This window comes from Malurus melanocephalus, unplaced genomic scaffold (genome assembly GCF_030028575.1).
Source record: "Malurus melanocephalus ecotype Western Australia unplaced genomic scaffold, MMel_1.1 scaffold_20, whole genome shotgun sequence".
NCBI classification, from domain to species: Eukaryota; Metazoa; Chordata; class Aves; order Passeriformes; family Maluridae; genus Malurus; species Malurus melanocephalus.
This window is the reverse complement of record NW_026623252.1, coordinates 1,722,385-1,736,843: the sequence shown is the minus strand read 5'-3', so window position 1 is coordinate 1,736,843 and position 14,459 is coordinate 1,722,385. Positions and strand designations below refer to the sequence as shown.

Below are 14,459 nucleotides of genomic sequence, written 5' to 3'. Positions count from 1 at the left end.
AAAAAAAAAAAAAAAAGAAAAGAAGAGAGAACAAAATGTTTACGAATCCCATTGTAAGGCAATTTTAAGGGCAAAACAACAGTAAAAGCATTTGAAATCCACCTTCAAGTTTCCTATTAGCACTGTGTTGTTGAGATGCTGGCATTGCAGGCAGAACCCATTGAAGCACACAGAGGTTTTGCACTGCYAGGCACTTGACAGTTCCGGTTCTCTGGAAGATAACGTGGAGTGGATAGCAACATTTTTACCATCTGCTGCTAAGTCGTGTGAAGAAATCTGTTCTTGAATGATAATATTGGTAGGGAACTTATCTTCCCCTGTCCTCAAAATAACTGTGGGGTCAATCGCAAAGCTATTGATGGCTATTAGAGCCAGGAAAGATATGAAAGGTAGATATAAAAGTTTAAAAATAGTGAAACCAAAATGTCAGAGGGGAGGAGCTTTTGTTGGGACTGTGGGCCAAAGATTCCCCTGGCTAACTCCCCTGGAGTCAGTGGAACAGTGCCAGGAGACAACAAGCTCACATCTTTGTCAATATGGAACTGCCTGGCTCAATGTTGCTCTTCYCTTGCAGACTTCAAGGAGGCCTTCCTCCTCTTTGACAGGACTGGTGATGCCAAGATCACCCTCAGCCAGGTTGGTGATATCATCCGGGCACTGGGGCAGAACCCTACAAATGCAGAGGTCAACAAGATCCTAGGAAACCCCAGCAAAGAGGGTAAGTGCCCTAYAGTCTCTGGGCTTGTTGGGACTGGGGAACAGCTATCAGGCAACACCAATAGTCACAGCAGGAGAGAGGGGAGCTTTTGCTCTGATGGGGAGAGAGGGGGACTATACAACCATAGATGGTATTTCACTAATTTCTTTGGAAGAGAATGATGCTGATGAGGAATAAAGGAAAACATGGAGAGTTCTCAGCAAGGACCATTTTGGCCAACTCGGTGYAGGCATAACACACACTCATTGTTGCTCACAGTCCATTAGTGGCCCAGCCTTTGCTGGGGAGCTGTGAGTCCATTTCTAACAAGTGATACTCAGCTCTTCAAGTCTTTCCAGGAATTCCCGCATAAGCCAAGACATGCCCTGGGACTGGAAACCCGCCTATATTTCAGACTGGAATGGTCTTCCCAAAGCTACAAATTTGGGCACACTGAGGCATATGTTGGCCATTTATTATTGCAGCCATTTTTTATTTCTTTTTACTCCCTTTTAGTGACAAAAAAAAAAGGATAAATACTATTGTGCCCTCCTTTATTACAAGCACCTAGAAGCCGTTGATCCCTAATTTCAGTCATGCAGGACCATATTAAGATGGGCTAAATTATATTCAAACCCTCTGGCCTGGTAAAAACAACTTTTGAAGCAAAGATCAGACTAAAGGCTAGAAAGAGCTGTGCAAATAAGGTAGGAGAGGCTTTCCTACATCTGAGGGCAAATGTGCCTAAGGAGTACACATACAAGTGTCTAGCATGTAACAACTGGTGGTTTTTTTCCAGAGATGAATGCCAAGAAGATTACTTTTGAAGAGTTCCTGCCCATGCTGCAAGCAGCTGCCAACAACAAGGATCAGGGCACCTTTGAAGACTTCGTTGAAGGTCTGCGTGTCTTTGACAAGGAAGGAAACGGCACGGTCATGGGTGCTGAGCTCCGTCATGTGCTGGCTACCCTGGGTAAGGGATCATCCTCTCTGCAAGCACTTTGAAAACTGCTGCTGATTGAAGGCATCAGAGAGGGAGGAAAGCTACTCCAAACACTTTGAAGAGATAGGATGCTACCAAGTCAGACAAGACTCTGATTTTTACTAAYTGGGAATCCACGAAGAATGCAAACAGAGTTTTGGGTTTTCTACTAAAGACCAAAGGAAAAGGCTAGGATTATGACATCTAAATTCAGACTAGATATTAAAAGTGCCTGTTATTTGAATAGGGCGAAAAGTCTGTACATCTCAGTGACCTAACACACATAGACAAAAGTAGAGGATTTGCTGCATAGTTTCTTTACCTATGCATATATGTCTCCATCTTCTAGGGAAAGTTAAAATTAATTAAGCTCATGTCATATRTAGGTCTTTTTTCACTAACTCAAAAAGTAAGGAAAGCCTTTGGAAAAGCTGTAGGGTTCAGCCTCAKTTCTGTGTGGAAGAATGAAACAAGTTCTCTCCACTCTCAGGTGAGAAGATGACAGAAGAAGAAGTAGACGAACTCATGAAAGGTCAGGAAGACTCAAATGGCTGCATCAACTATGAGGGTAGGTGCAAGAGCTCAACATCCATCCTACATTTCTCCTCCTTCTCACAGTTCATTACAGTGGGCTTTTAGCTTCTCAGGAAAATCAGACAAAGCTCCAGCTGAGTTAGGTCAAAAGACTTAAGTGTGAAAACAACTGTGGCAATATGTTATCCCGCAGTCATACCATGCWAAATACTTTATTCAGCCACAGCACAGGAGGCTGTTTTGGTCAATGCCAAATGTCTTGGCTCTGACCTTCTGTAGAGCAATTGCAGTGATTGTTTCCCAGTAGCTACTGTCCTATCACACTTAAGMAACAAGAGAGCTTGATTTGTAAAAYATTAAACACTTAAAAYTTTCTATCACTCTACCAGATCAAATCTGACCAGGAGCACGTTTTTAATGCCATCAGCTCATTAACAGCTGTTATTTTTAGAGTTTTTTCCCAATGTAACATTTGTTGTTCCTTCTAACAACATATSTGTATTTTTCCACAGCATTTGTAAAGCACATCCTGTCTGTCTAAGAGGAATTCTCCAGGTACCAAACGGTATGTTCTTTTCATTTGCATACTGAATTTATCTGCTTGCTATGCTTAAAGGCTTCTATATACCCACGGCCAACAGAGGCTACAAAACCAATGTGACAACAATGTTTTCTTAGTAAAATGGAAAGAATAAACAAGAYTTTTGTCCAAAAGCAAAGATAACAGGAGTCCAGGTTCCTGGCTCTTGTTCACAACCCTGTAAATTAGTAGATTTTTCAAACACAATGTAAATTGACAGCCTGAGATATTTATCCTAGAAGAACAATTGAGATGATGTTTTTTAAAAAAGGAAATCAAAGCAACACCTAATAGTTTGTAGATTTCTGTTAAGACARAGYARCCTGAATACTTGTGTGAGCTACAGAGAAGAGCTCTTCAAACAAAATAATCATCTGAAGAAGAATATTGTYACAGTCATGATCAATAACCAAAAGTGGGCTTCAAAAGTATCAAATTATTTAGCACTTCTAATACAAGTAGAGGAAAATAAAAAGCAACAACAAAAACCCCCAACCCCCCAACAACCTTTATGCTGTTTTGTCGAGAGAAAGGAAAAAAAAACCAACCCAAAGCAGCAGCTGTCTTTAAAATGCAAACAGTTGTGGGCTTATTTGAACTGTCAGTTATTCTGTCCAAAGAAATACACATTCCCAACTCCTGTATGAAACAAGCACCTCAAAACAGAAATCAAGGGCTCAGCTCGTAATTTTGAAAGTGTTTCTTCAGCCGACATTGACTTCAAATACAAYTCTTCCATTCCTTCCCAGAACAAGCCGAATTCAGAAAGACCAGATGGCACTAGAGATTTGCCCGAAATTCTTGCTTCAGTCTGTCACCATCAACATGGAAACTGCATAGAACTGGATGATATCACTCCAACCCTACCATTTTTCAGCAACACATGCATGGGTATCACCTCCAGGTGACTGCACTTTCWYTAAAAAAACCTGAGCTTTTACCAAWGCAAACTACATAGAACAAAGTCTACCATCCAGGGTCCATCCATCCCAGCCATCTCTTTCCATGTTATTTGCATTAAAACAATGTAATTTCTTGGAAAAATAAAGCATCAATAAATCCCTGTGGTCACTTGGTGGCTATAAAGTCTTTTATTTTCCCCTCTAAATCTGTTCAAACCCATTCAAAGCAGCATTCAGCGGTTAATTTATTTTTCCTGTATACTGCATATCACAAAATAAAGTTGTATTAAAAAATAGAAATATAGACATTTTCAGTAGGTCACTCTACTTGATCTGAATGGAAAATTCTTTGTTTGAGGTCTGGGAGGAGGAGCAAATAGGGCACTACCGCCAACATGAGCACTTACAACCGTTTTGGGAGAGAGAGACCTGGTATCTGTTGTCAGAACAACTCCAAAGCTGGCAAGACCCAAAACCACACAGGGTGACCCTGAYRCAAGGGACCTTGCAGAKCCACTCTTCCCAGCAAAATSTCCTCGGCACTGCTGCAACAGCAGRTACACAGCACTATTAGGAAASGATCCTACCTGCTGCCTTTATTTACAGCTTTATAGACAACTAGAAAGAGCAGAAGTTACAGCCACCCTGAAAGACTCTGCAACTGGAAGCTGGCACTAGGCAAGTAGAGGCCAACTCCCCTTTCTGCTGTGAAAGTGGGAATAGTTATTGCTCAGGGAAGTATTGTTACATCCCTGCCCTTAAATGTAGCTTCTCTCTCTTCCTTAAGTGTTCATGAAACYGCCTTAAACCCCATCTGGGTATCAGCCTGTGCTATTAAAATCCTACCTTGCCTTATTGAGTTGCTATGCACRAAATGACTATAATTCAAGTGCCAACAGGTGCAGCGGGGGTGGCTGGCACCAGAATAAACCACAGCCATTCAAACAACAGCTGCCTCTTTTCTGAGGCTTCCAAAAAATCTCCCATTTAAACCCTCACCGTCCTRGTACATAGGGCCAAATGAACCTGTGAATTATACCCTGCCCAGAGACTTATGCCAGAAGGTAGCTTACAAAGAGTTAGCTACACGTACAAAGAGTTAGCAGCTGCTACACTCACAATGCAAAAAACTCTGGATAGAAGAAAGAAGAAAAGTGGGAGTTACTTACCTTTATTCTAAAAGAGCAGTCAAGAAAAGTGTGGGATACATAAGCAAACTCAAGAMACTGCTATACACCCTGTTGTTCTTCAACATCCTGCCTATACACCCGTGCTGCAGGCAATTTCTCTTTCCAAGAAACTGTGGGTCTTGGTGGGAAACAAAAAACCAAAACCTAAACAACATTTCATCCCTTTTTTTTTTTTTGAAATTGCAAGTTCTACTAATTTCTAAAATATCTGTGACTCAGGCCTGACAATTAACAAAATGGGATGACTTATCATCATTGTATAAGCAGACAGATTTTTAAACTGGCTATTTTTAGAAGTCCACATTCATATTTTTGTTTAAAACAAAATGCAAGATTATGAGACATAACTAGGCTGACAGTTCTCTGGATTGTAATTGCAAGGAATTAAGGTAATACTAATTACACTACTCTCACTCCTCAAAAATTAAAGTATAAGTAATCGTTACAGATAAAACAGATTTAAAACAAAGAGAATACTCCTTTCCTCTTAAACTGAAGCCTCAAAGTATTTCATAGAGCTGTACAGGGAATGGATTTTTACTATCCAACGRTTTTAGTAACTTTCAAAAATTTCCACCCCAAATTAAGATAAAAATCAGAAAAAATGTTCACATTCTCCTAAGAAAAGTATTTTGGGGTGATCTTAAACAACTGTCATTTGTAAAGAATAACAAATAATTTATATACTACTAGTCTTTTTCAGCTAGTGACAGCTTCAACATAAACTTTTTTATTTATCCATTTTGAAAATGTACAAACAAGATTATTTGGAAACCTAATGATCAGGGTTTTTTGGGGGCTTTTTCAAGAAATACACAAAACTGTCTTCAAATCAGCTTTAATTTCATAAAAAAATCCCAYCCAAATGATACCCAATCTGAAAGCACAGTTTGGAAATGCCTAATCAGCTTTGGTGCCTCATCTGTAGGACAGCAGAGGAACCTCTGGCTTTGCCTGAAAGCCATTTAAAGGTTGAATTTTTTTCAACCTACTGCTTCCATAGTAGTAAAACAAGCATCACTCAGAGCTCTGATCCTGGGGAATGCTCAGCACAAAAGGCTGCTTTTTCTTAAACTTTATGTTCACATACAGAAAGAAATGCTCTGCATCACCAACTCCTCTGAGAGGGACTGAAGACCCCAGCAGCTGAGGAAGGAAARGCAGACTGCATCTGTTCAGGCTCTGAATAGAAAAAGCAATTCTCAGTCCCTGTCATCTGACACCTCTTGCCATCATTACATTTGCTTTGTATTTTAAATAGAACATGGTTAATGAACATACTTTCCACTACTCAGCCTAACTGACAGTTTAACTCCTTGGGACCTAAAGGCTAAATTCCCAGAGGAAGGTCAAGCTGTGAAACACCCGTTCTTGGTACATAGCACCAGAGCCAGCAACTGGCACAGGGAGCAGGCAGCCTACAAAACTGCTGGTGGAAGTGTCAAAAGGATTGAGGAGAAGTGGTCACCAGGTCTAAGGATGCAATCCTGCTCTTGACAGAGGCTGTATTAATTGAGTTAGCCACATCTCTTCACGGCTGCTTCTGCCAGGCCAGGGATAGCCAAGAAGCTCCTGAAAGAGGGGCATTCACATGCGCAGAGTAGAATGGATTTCAAACAGCAGGGAACTGCAAGAGGGACAATGTCCCGAACTAGCACTGCTCAAGGRTCCAGGTCCCTGTCTAGGAAAAGGCAGAGGCTATTTTCTGCTACTCAGTGCTCTTCTCTGAAGGTATCCTACACCCAAAAGGGTCAACCATGTAGTCAAYAGAAAGACCTGTTACATGCAGGAGCTGAGTATCAGAAACACAGATGCATCTCTTAAAAGAAACAACTGTTTCTTCACTCTATCAACATTCTCCCTAGTCTTGGGCACTGCATACCATTATCACAAGGACTATTGTTCCACYTCAGCAYGTTTTCAAGCAAATCTCAGACTTCAGACACAAAACACTCAAGCACTCTTCTTCCAAGTTGTCCCAGTTTTGCTTGCAGGTGTCTAGAAGTGGGTGAAGCTTAAAGCCATGTGCACATGACCAGGTTGCTATTCTACACCACTCGATTCATTCAGGGGGGGAAAAAATGGTGAGCATGCACCATCCTGTTCTGTTTCTTTCTCAGAGAAAATAGTCAATGACCAGCACTCTGGTCTGTCTCTGTGTTTAAATCACCCTCTCTTTTGTATACTTCTGTTATCATTACTGTTGCTGTTAATTTTTCATCTTATTTCTGCTTTATTTATCTCGACCTATTGTTTCTGCCTTTGTCCCTTTCTCATCAGAGGGGGCAGCGGGAGGGGAGCTGCTTATTTGGAATTTAATTTCCAGCTGGTTTTAAACCACCACACAAGCACTATCTTATTATCAGTGCAGTCCTCCCACAGATTTAAATCTACTCCCTTCKTATGCCAGGGAAGCTGACTTTTGCAGGGATACAAGGAAGTGCTCAGACATTTAACAGACAAAAGATATTTCCTTAGTAACCTGTTACTTATTTTATAACAAAAAAATGCAATGCTTTCACTTACCCAGGCACTTACATTTACTTCAAAATGAAGTCTCAAATGTTGCTGAAAATATCAAATTTCAAATACATCCACATTCTAGGCTAACTGGCACAGTACRTATCAGACCATGGTTTATTASAGCATTAAACTGAATTTTCCATTAYCAAAATCTATGGTTTGGGAGGATAGTATAGATTAGTTCATAAACTACCATTTCTGCTCCAATGTAGCAATAATGGGTAGCAGTACTCCTAAATCAATCTATTTGTTGTAGAAGAAAGGCTACTGCCAACCCTCTGGAAAGGCATTGTACTAAGAAATGAATGAGGCAGATTGATAAAAACAATAAAAAATATCTGTGTATTTCGTAGCAGCATGAAAAGTATTTCAAGTATTATTCACAGTGGTTAAAAGTAATAGCAATGATAATAACTATTTGAGATTATACATTTAAACAGAAAAATTCAYTTTCACCATCTCTCCACMGTTTMCATGCKTTAWTTATTTTGTTGGAGAGYACAGTCTTATGCTGGATGAAAGGCATWTAGGCACAGAGAAATGTCACAGTTGGGGAAAAACAAGTCTCATGCACTTAAGCCAGTCATAATTTGGGGGTTTTGGTCTTGAAACTTGATTCACACTTCATGCAGATTTGCAGCTGGCAGCCACAGAATCCTTGCACTGCAGGGAAGGAGCCTTGCAATGCAACCCATTTTAAAAAAGAGTTTTCCTTTCCATGATATAAGTGTTACTGTATTCAAAGTCCTTCTGGAACTGGCAGAATTGCTTAAGTCCTTTTTTAAAAATCTCAACATGCCCACAGCTACGCTGAGGATGGTGGTATTTCATTTCCTAGAGCCTAACTAATTAGCCWGTCATAAGAACTTAACCCTCATCCACCCTGCAGTAAGTTTAGTGTGTTGGGAGCCACCACTTAGTATTAAATGCTTGGAGCAGAAGCTACAGAGAGCCTGCAGGACAATTTTAAAACTTTACAAGAAATTATGACTGAAAAAGCCTTAAAATAGCTGCTAAAAAGGGATTGCTATCTATCCTATCATTAACGTATAAAATAGTGTAGAGATCCAGTAAGCAAAGTTTCTAGATTGTTTTTCAGAATTCCTGATACTTAGGACTCACTAAAAAGTCTCTTCTCTGAATAGAAGCAATTCTTTCCAATTCCATTAACTGWACTCTTTTCCAGGGCTCAAACAAACACATGCTTTGCTGAATTCCAAAACCAGCAAAAACAAGAGAAAGATACACCTCCTTCCAGGTAAAAGGGATTTATTGCTTCCAATGTTTTTTTTACCCAGTTTAGGATTCTCTATCATTTAAGGAACAATGAGAACATTGTGTATGTTGTCATACCATATGCACCTGAAATCACAGGTTGGGCTTCTTCTTAGCCTATTAAATTCCCCAGCTTTATCAACTCAGAGACACAAAACCAAAATAAGTATTCTTYTTTATATTTCTAAGTATCAGCTCTCCAGATTATTTGCTCAGGAAGGCATTTTCTTTGGCTCTTTGTGAGACAAAAACAGACATATTTKTTACTCCATACTGTAMTGAACACTAYCATTTTTCAAGTTRTTCCCCTTCATGCAAATGACATGTRCKTATTAACTGCCTCATTAGTTTAAAAAGTGGTTTCCATTCAGAGTTTCTCATCTGTAACACCCCTAAAAAATTTGAAAATCTAAGCTGGTTTTTAGAAGACAACAAATAAMACACTTCTGCCTTTGCTTAACTTACAAGGTTTCTTCTAGTCTATCCCTTGCCATTCAGGACCGTACCTGATCCTCAGAGCAAAAGTTGATGCCCTTACTGCACCTCTTGCTCACCCTGATGGCGAACAAGAATAAAACCCAGCACCTAATTGAACATGCATGTGGTATGAAGGCCACACAGCAAGAACAYATTTTCAGAAGAGCAGGACTGTTTACCTTCTTAGCAAGTCCRCTAAGGCTGTGAAACAGGGAATGCAAGGAAGGCAGGACAGTATCTATGCAAGCTGAGTACAGCTCCTCAGTCACAAAGGAGCCTTGCTAATCACCAGAATAGGAATATAGCCATCCCAGCATGCCTTCCTACATTCTCTGAGCTCAACACCTACCCCTGGGCAAGAGTAGTGCTTGCCGAATTCATGTTCTTAAAAGCAGCAAAGCACCTGGTAAAGAAATCCTTCTTCCCTCCGATTAAACCCATTACATTAATKTACACAGTTTGGTAGTAGCTGCCATCATGTTATTCCTGCCAAATTTGGTGCTACTTTCTTAGACACAGACAAATTCTCTCTCAACCCCTTAATAAACGGATGATAAGAAAACATGCATTTCTATTTGCGTGGACTAACAGATCCAACCACAGCTGATAAAAAGCTATTGGTCTCACTACCTAACAATTATTACAAAACATGAGAATGAGCCCGTACCATGAGCTTAAATACACACCTCTCAATTTCCTTTCACACCATGAACTCTGAACTGGTGGGAATGTTTTTAGGTGATGGCTGACTTAAGCTGCACTTCAACCGAAGACCTTGAAGGAAATAGAGTAGCTCCTTAGAGCTACTGTATCCAAACCCCAGCTACTTATACACAAAATGATACATATGTATTCTGCACATTTGGAAAAAAAAAAGTGTCAAAAGAGCAGAAAAACTACAGAATTTAGGATTAGGAAACCCTAGTTTCAAAGATACTTGGCACTTCTGAAGAAAAAGTAGCTCATGAGTGCCGATCTCAGYGTTGTCTTTATCATTTGAGCACTATTAAATCAGGCAAATGGAGCAGCTTTCTCCTAAATACCAAACCACTAACAAATGTGAAGTCTGAAACTGTAAGCATCGATCCTGCTTGCACAGCAATGCTGTAAAACACTATTTGAAATATTTAATACCACAACACAGGATGCCACTCAATTTGATTCTAATGTAACAAAAAGTACAGAAGTATAATTTCATCCTAACACAACTATAATATTTATAACACATCAAGGGAGGACCCCTTTTCTGGGAGATAATGTCCTACTTGTGCAGCCCTGTTTCATGCAATGCTTTCAACCTTCAACAACACCTGAAGTATATTCATGTTTGTTGTGTTCAGCAAATTACTTTTCTGCCTTTTGCATTCACAAATGCTGCTCTAATCTATGTTGCTCAAAAATCAAGCACTTTTTTTAATGGTCTGCAGCTGATTTACATAGGACAAAACCAATCTAGAGACAAACTTCACTGAAAATCTGAATTCTTCATAGTCCTCTTTGAGAGCTTTTACCCGTGCCATATGCTAAAGTGAATGCAGACTGATGAACACCTGAGTAGCTTAARCTTCCTTCTTTGCTATCAGACTTAACAAATTCTACCACAGAGGAAACCAGGACTTCAGTCTGTAACTTCTATCTTCACTGAAAGTGCTCCCTGAAACTGCTGCTCTTCTTGAACTTTGGTAGAAGTGATTTTGAAACAATTTACTGAGCAGCRTGTATGGTCAAGCTCCAAACTGGCACTGCTGCATGCTGGAAACTGCTGACAGCTATCTAACAGACAAAGACATGCCTGCACATGCTTCGGGCCATCCTAGATTGGCTTTTCCAGCGTGTTAGTTTGACATTTCATGTTGGAAAACCCAGGGAAAGCAAAATCTGTGCCATGGTGAGATATCACCTGCCACCCTCRCTTTCAGACCTGTCAAGTCACATTCTCAGCTCATGAGGCTCCCACGTGCCTCTTTCTGCTGATTCCCAGTTACTGCTGGACCTCACACACAGGCCTTGGAGGACTGTGGAATCTCTCTGGTGCTTCTAGGCATTGACTGAAGGAGATGGCTCTCCTGTGTGCCTACATGTGGTTTGAGAGTGAGAGCACATTGCGGTGCTCTGCCAGGATGAGGAACGAGAGGGGGTTACCAGGGACCCATGCCCACTTGAAGACACAACCATCAGCTGCTGCTTGTCTCTCTCTGTCACATCCACATGACTGACACTGTGTGACCCCATGCAAAGGCACACTAAGCAGAGTCACGTATCAARGGAGCAGTAAGCTGAGAGCTCTGCATCTTATTCCAGCTCTCCCTGCAATATAATGCCAACATAAAAAAAGTTGGATAAAGAACATGGAGGTCCCCTGATGGGCGCACATGTTAAATTGGCACTGTATTTCTTGAAAAAAGGCAGCATATCAGCTTTAAATAACCTACTCAGAAACCAAACCTCTAGGCTATTCATATCACAAATGCTGGACATGAACAATTGGACTCCCTCTTTGCACCACAGACTGAAAATCTAGRAGGGAAATAAAGTGCTTTGTGAGAGGGGCCAGTGCTGTCCCTTGTTGTGTTTGCAAAACCTCTGGTCAGATCCTGCATCTCGGCTTTGCAGACAGTATCACCACCACATTTGGCAAAACAGGAACACAGGTAATTACAGCTGTTTGAACAGGAGCTTCCATTATCCAGATACAGAGACAGCCATCTGTCAGAAACCATGCTCAGGGCTGGGATACATGGTGGCAACAGCCCTCAGGGAAACTCCTCAGAATGAATGATCATTCAAGAAGACTTGTACCTTGGATAGCAAACATTATTCAAAGGTAAGCACATGACAGTAAAAGCTCAGAAAAATTAGGACAGTTGCATCCAAGTGCTGCATTAACTGGTAGTTTTTCACATTAAGTTCTGTTATCAAAACAAAATCCAACATGCCTATCCCTGGAGAACACCCACAGCAACAGATGTTACTGAAGGCATAAGAGGACTAATGATACCCCAGCTCAGGAATACACATGGAAAGTTGCAGGTGAATTATCTRACAGAAAAAATGCATACAATGAGACTTGTTTGCTCAAGTCCTTTAAAAACTATTTTATTTCGCCGTGGGAATGAAAGACAGCAAAAATTGTCTCATCTTCCAGAGATAATTCCTTTTATATGTTGTTCTTATCTGAATATACTTGTACAGTCTTCATGTCTGTAGAACACGTATTTCTCAGATGAACATTAGCAGAGGGCGGAAAATAAGAATTAGAGATTCAGCCTGTGACTGTGTCTCCAGGGGGAACAGAGGTGCAGAAACCAGATAGGGCTAGGAAGGGGTACAGCACCGCCACTTAACCCTGGCTCTGCTGTCTCTGTAAAGAACCATAAGGCTGTTGCAAGAAAAGCACTATCCTGAACTGGAAACAGTGTATCTAAGGAGCAACAATGTATTTTCACTCTGTGCCCTGCTTCTACTCTGTTTTCTGCAAGTACATTAAAAAGAAAAAAAAAAATGTACTTAATGTTCAATTTTTTGTAGCCACGCTTCTTCCCCAAAAAATGGTGCTCCAAATGTCAATCTGATTCACACTCTCTGTTTATGGCATTTCCTGATCCCATACACTGATACTTGAAACCTGGATGAAGTTTACTTTTCTGTGATTTAAGACAAGATCTACCATCTCTCAGCTCTGCTATCCCTTCACTCTGTGCATGGGTGATGGGATATGTCCTGCCAGATTTTCTTGCTACAACAAAGCTGCCAAGACTCTAAATGGGGTGACCTGGCATCCTCAGGAATGCCCCATAATCTTCCAGTCAGCATCCTGTTAGCTAACAGAACTATGCCAAGCTACTGGGTTTATCTGGGAGCTTACACCAGGTTAAGGAAGGCACTTCCTAGGAGGCTGTACCCAACAGGACCTCACAAGCATAGCCTCCTATTTTACCTCCAGACATCCAAGTTCAGTAATTCCCAACAATCTCCTTTTTACTTCCCTCTCAACTGCTCCTGTATGGTTCCCTCCTGCCTACTCTGATACAATGAGATCAGACTCCCAAATGAAAAAAAAAAAAAAAACCAACTGTACAAGTTTCCAGGCTAGAACTTGTCTTATAATGCAGGTGCTTGTGTCTGTAAGTACAGATAAGCATCTCTGTGCAATGTCAATGTGTTGCACTGAAAACACTGTCCCCTGTCGAGAGGCATTGCTGCTTTCAAACAGGCCCATCCATAGGAATAGCTATTCCTGTAGTGCCATCTCCTGACTTAGGGTGTAGGAACATAGCAGCTGAAAATATTTTTTATATATCTTAAAAAACTTTACAACAGCTTCAGACTATAGATCAATATAAAAAACCACCCAAACCACAGGCATTCTCTCAACAGATTTTATACAATTAATTCCCAATAAAGTATTAGTTTAAAATGATGAGGTTTTGAAATATATCTTCTGGTCTCATCTGCTTTGCATTTTGAGCCTTTTCAGCATTTATTTTATTTCTCAACAGACATCAAGAGTCAAAACGTCCTTTTTGCTTAAATTTTCTGTGTCATCTTACGACTCTAGAGGGTAATTCCTGAGAGTTTCACAACACTGAAACAGCTGGAGACTTGGGAGAATAYCCTCTGTCRGRCTGTSCCCCAAGCAGCAGGGTGACCTCAGSAGCCAAAGGGATGAAGAACTRGGAGCAGACTATTAAATCTTTATCCTTCTYCCCACCTCCAGTGGTTTGCTTTTCCTTGAAGTGTTGCCTGCTCTGATATCGAGCCCTCCAACATGTGAATAACTGCTTGAGTAAAACTTTGAGTGCTGGGTTTTCTTTAGTTGTTAATCAGCAYAGTTAWGWGCATTGCAGTAACTGGGGGAAASGTAATTCTGACACTGGGAGATTGTGACCACTGATTCATTAACCAGCTACTCAAAACAGACTTCAGACTCAAACRGAGGGAAGAAGTGCACATAAGAACTAATTAGCATGAGAAGTGACAGATATAACTAATAAATAAGGATTTGAGTACTAATTAATAAAGACGTTAGTTAATGAAATGTATGCCTTTGTCTATKAAAGCCTATAAATAATGTAAAGCTTTGATGAATGGAGAGTCAGACTTTTATGCATTACCACATTATTCTAGTTTGTGCAAACTAGAATAAAAAAAATAGTAATACCTTTCCTCAGTGTGTGTGAATTGGCGCAGTGCGATGGGTAACATTCAGAACAACACCTCCATCCTTTGGAAAGCCCCTGCACAGGATAATCATAAACTGCCTACTTTAGGGAACCAGAACTCAAAAAAAAAAAAAAAA

General features: G+C 40.5%; 1 protein-coding gene across 3 annotated transcripts in view; it reads left to right on the top strand.

The window, feature by feature from the left end:
* The window catches only part of MYL1 (myosin light chain 1), a 17,509-nt gene extending 13,580 nt beyond the window's left edge, over positions 1-3,929 (top strand). For 2 of the 3 annotated variants that reach the window (XM_057389809.1, XM_057389811.1), the window contains exons 3-7: positions 575-718; positions 1,497-1,670; positions 2,170-2,247; positions 2,726-2,778; positions 3,543-3,929. In XM_057389809.1, the coding sequence (XP_057245792.1) occupies positions 575-718; positions 1,497-1,670; positions 2,170-2,247; positions 2,726-2,754 (425 nt within the window). In that variant the 3' untranslated portion in view covers positions 2,755-2,778; positions 3,543-3,929. The remainder of the gene's footprint in view (positions 1-574; positions 719-1,496; positions 1,671-2,169; positions 2,248-2,725; positions 2,779-3,542) is intronic. The other variant, XM_057389810.1, reaches the window with a different exon arrangement.
* The last annotated feature ends 10,530 nt before the right edge of the window (positions 3,930-14,459 follow it).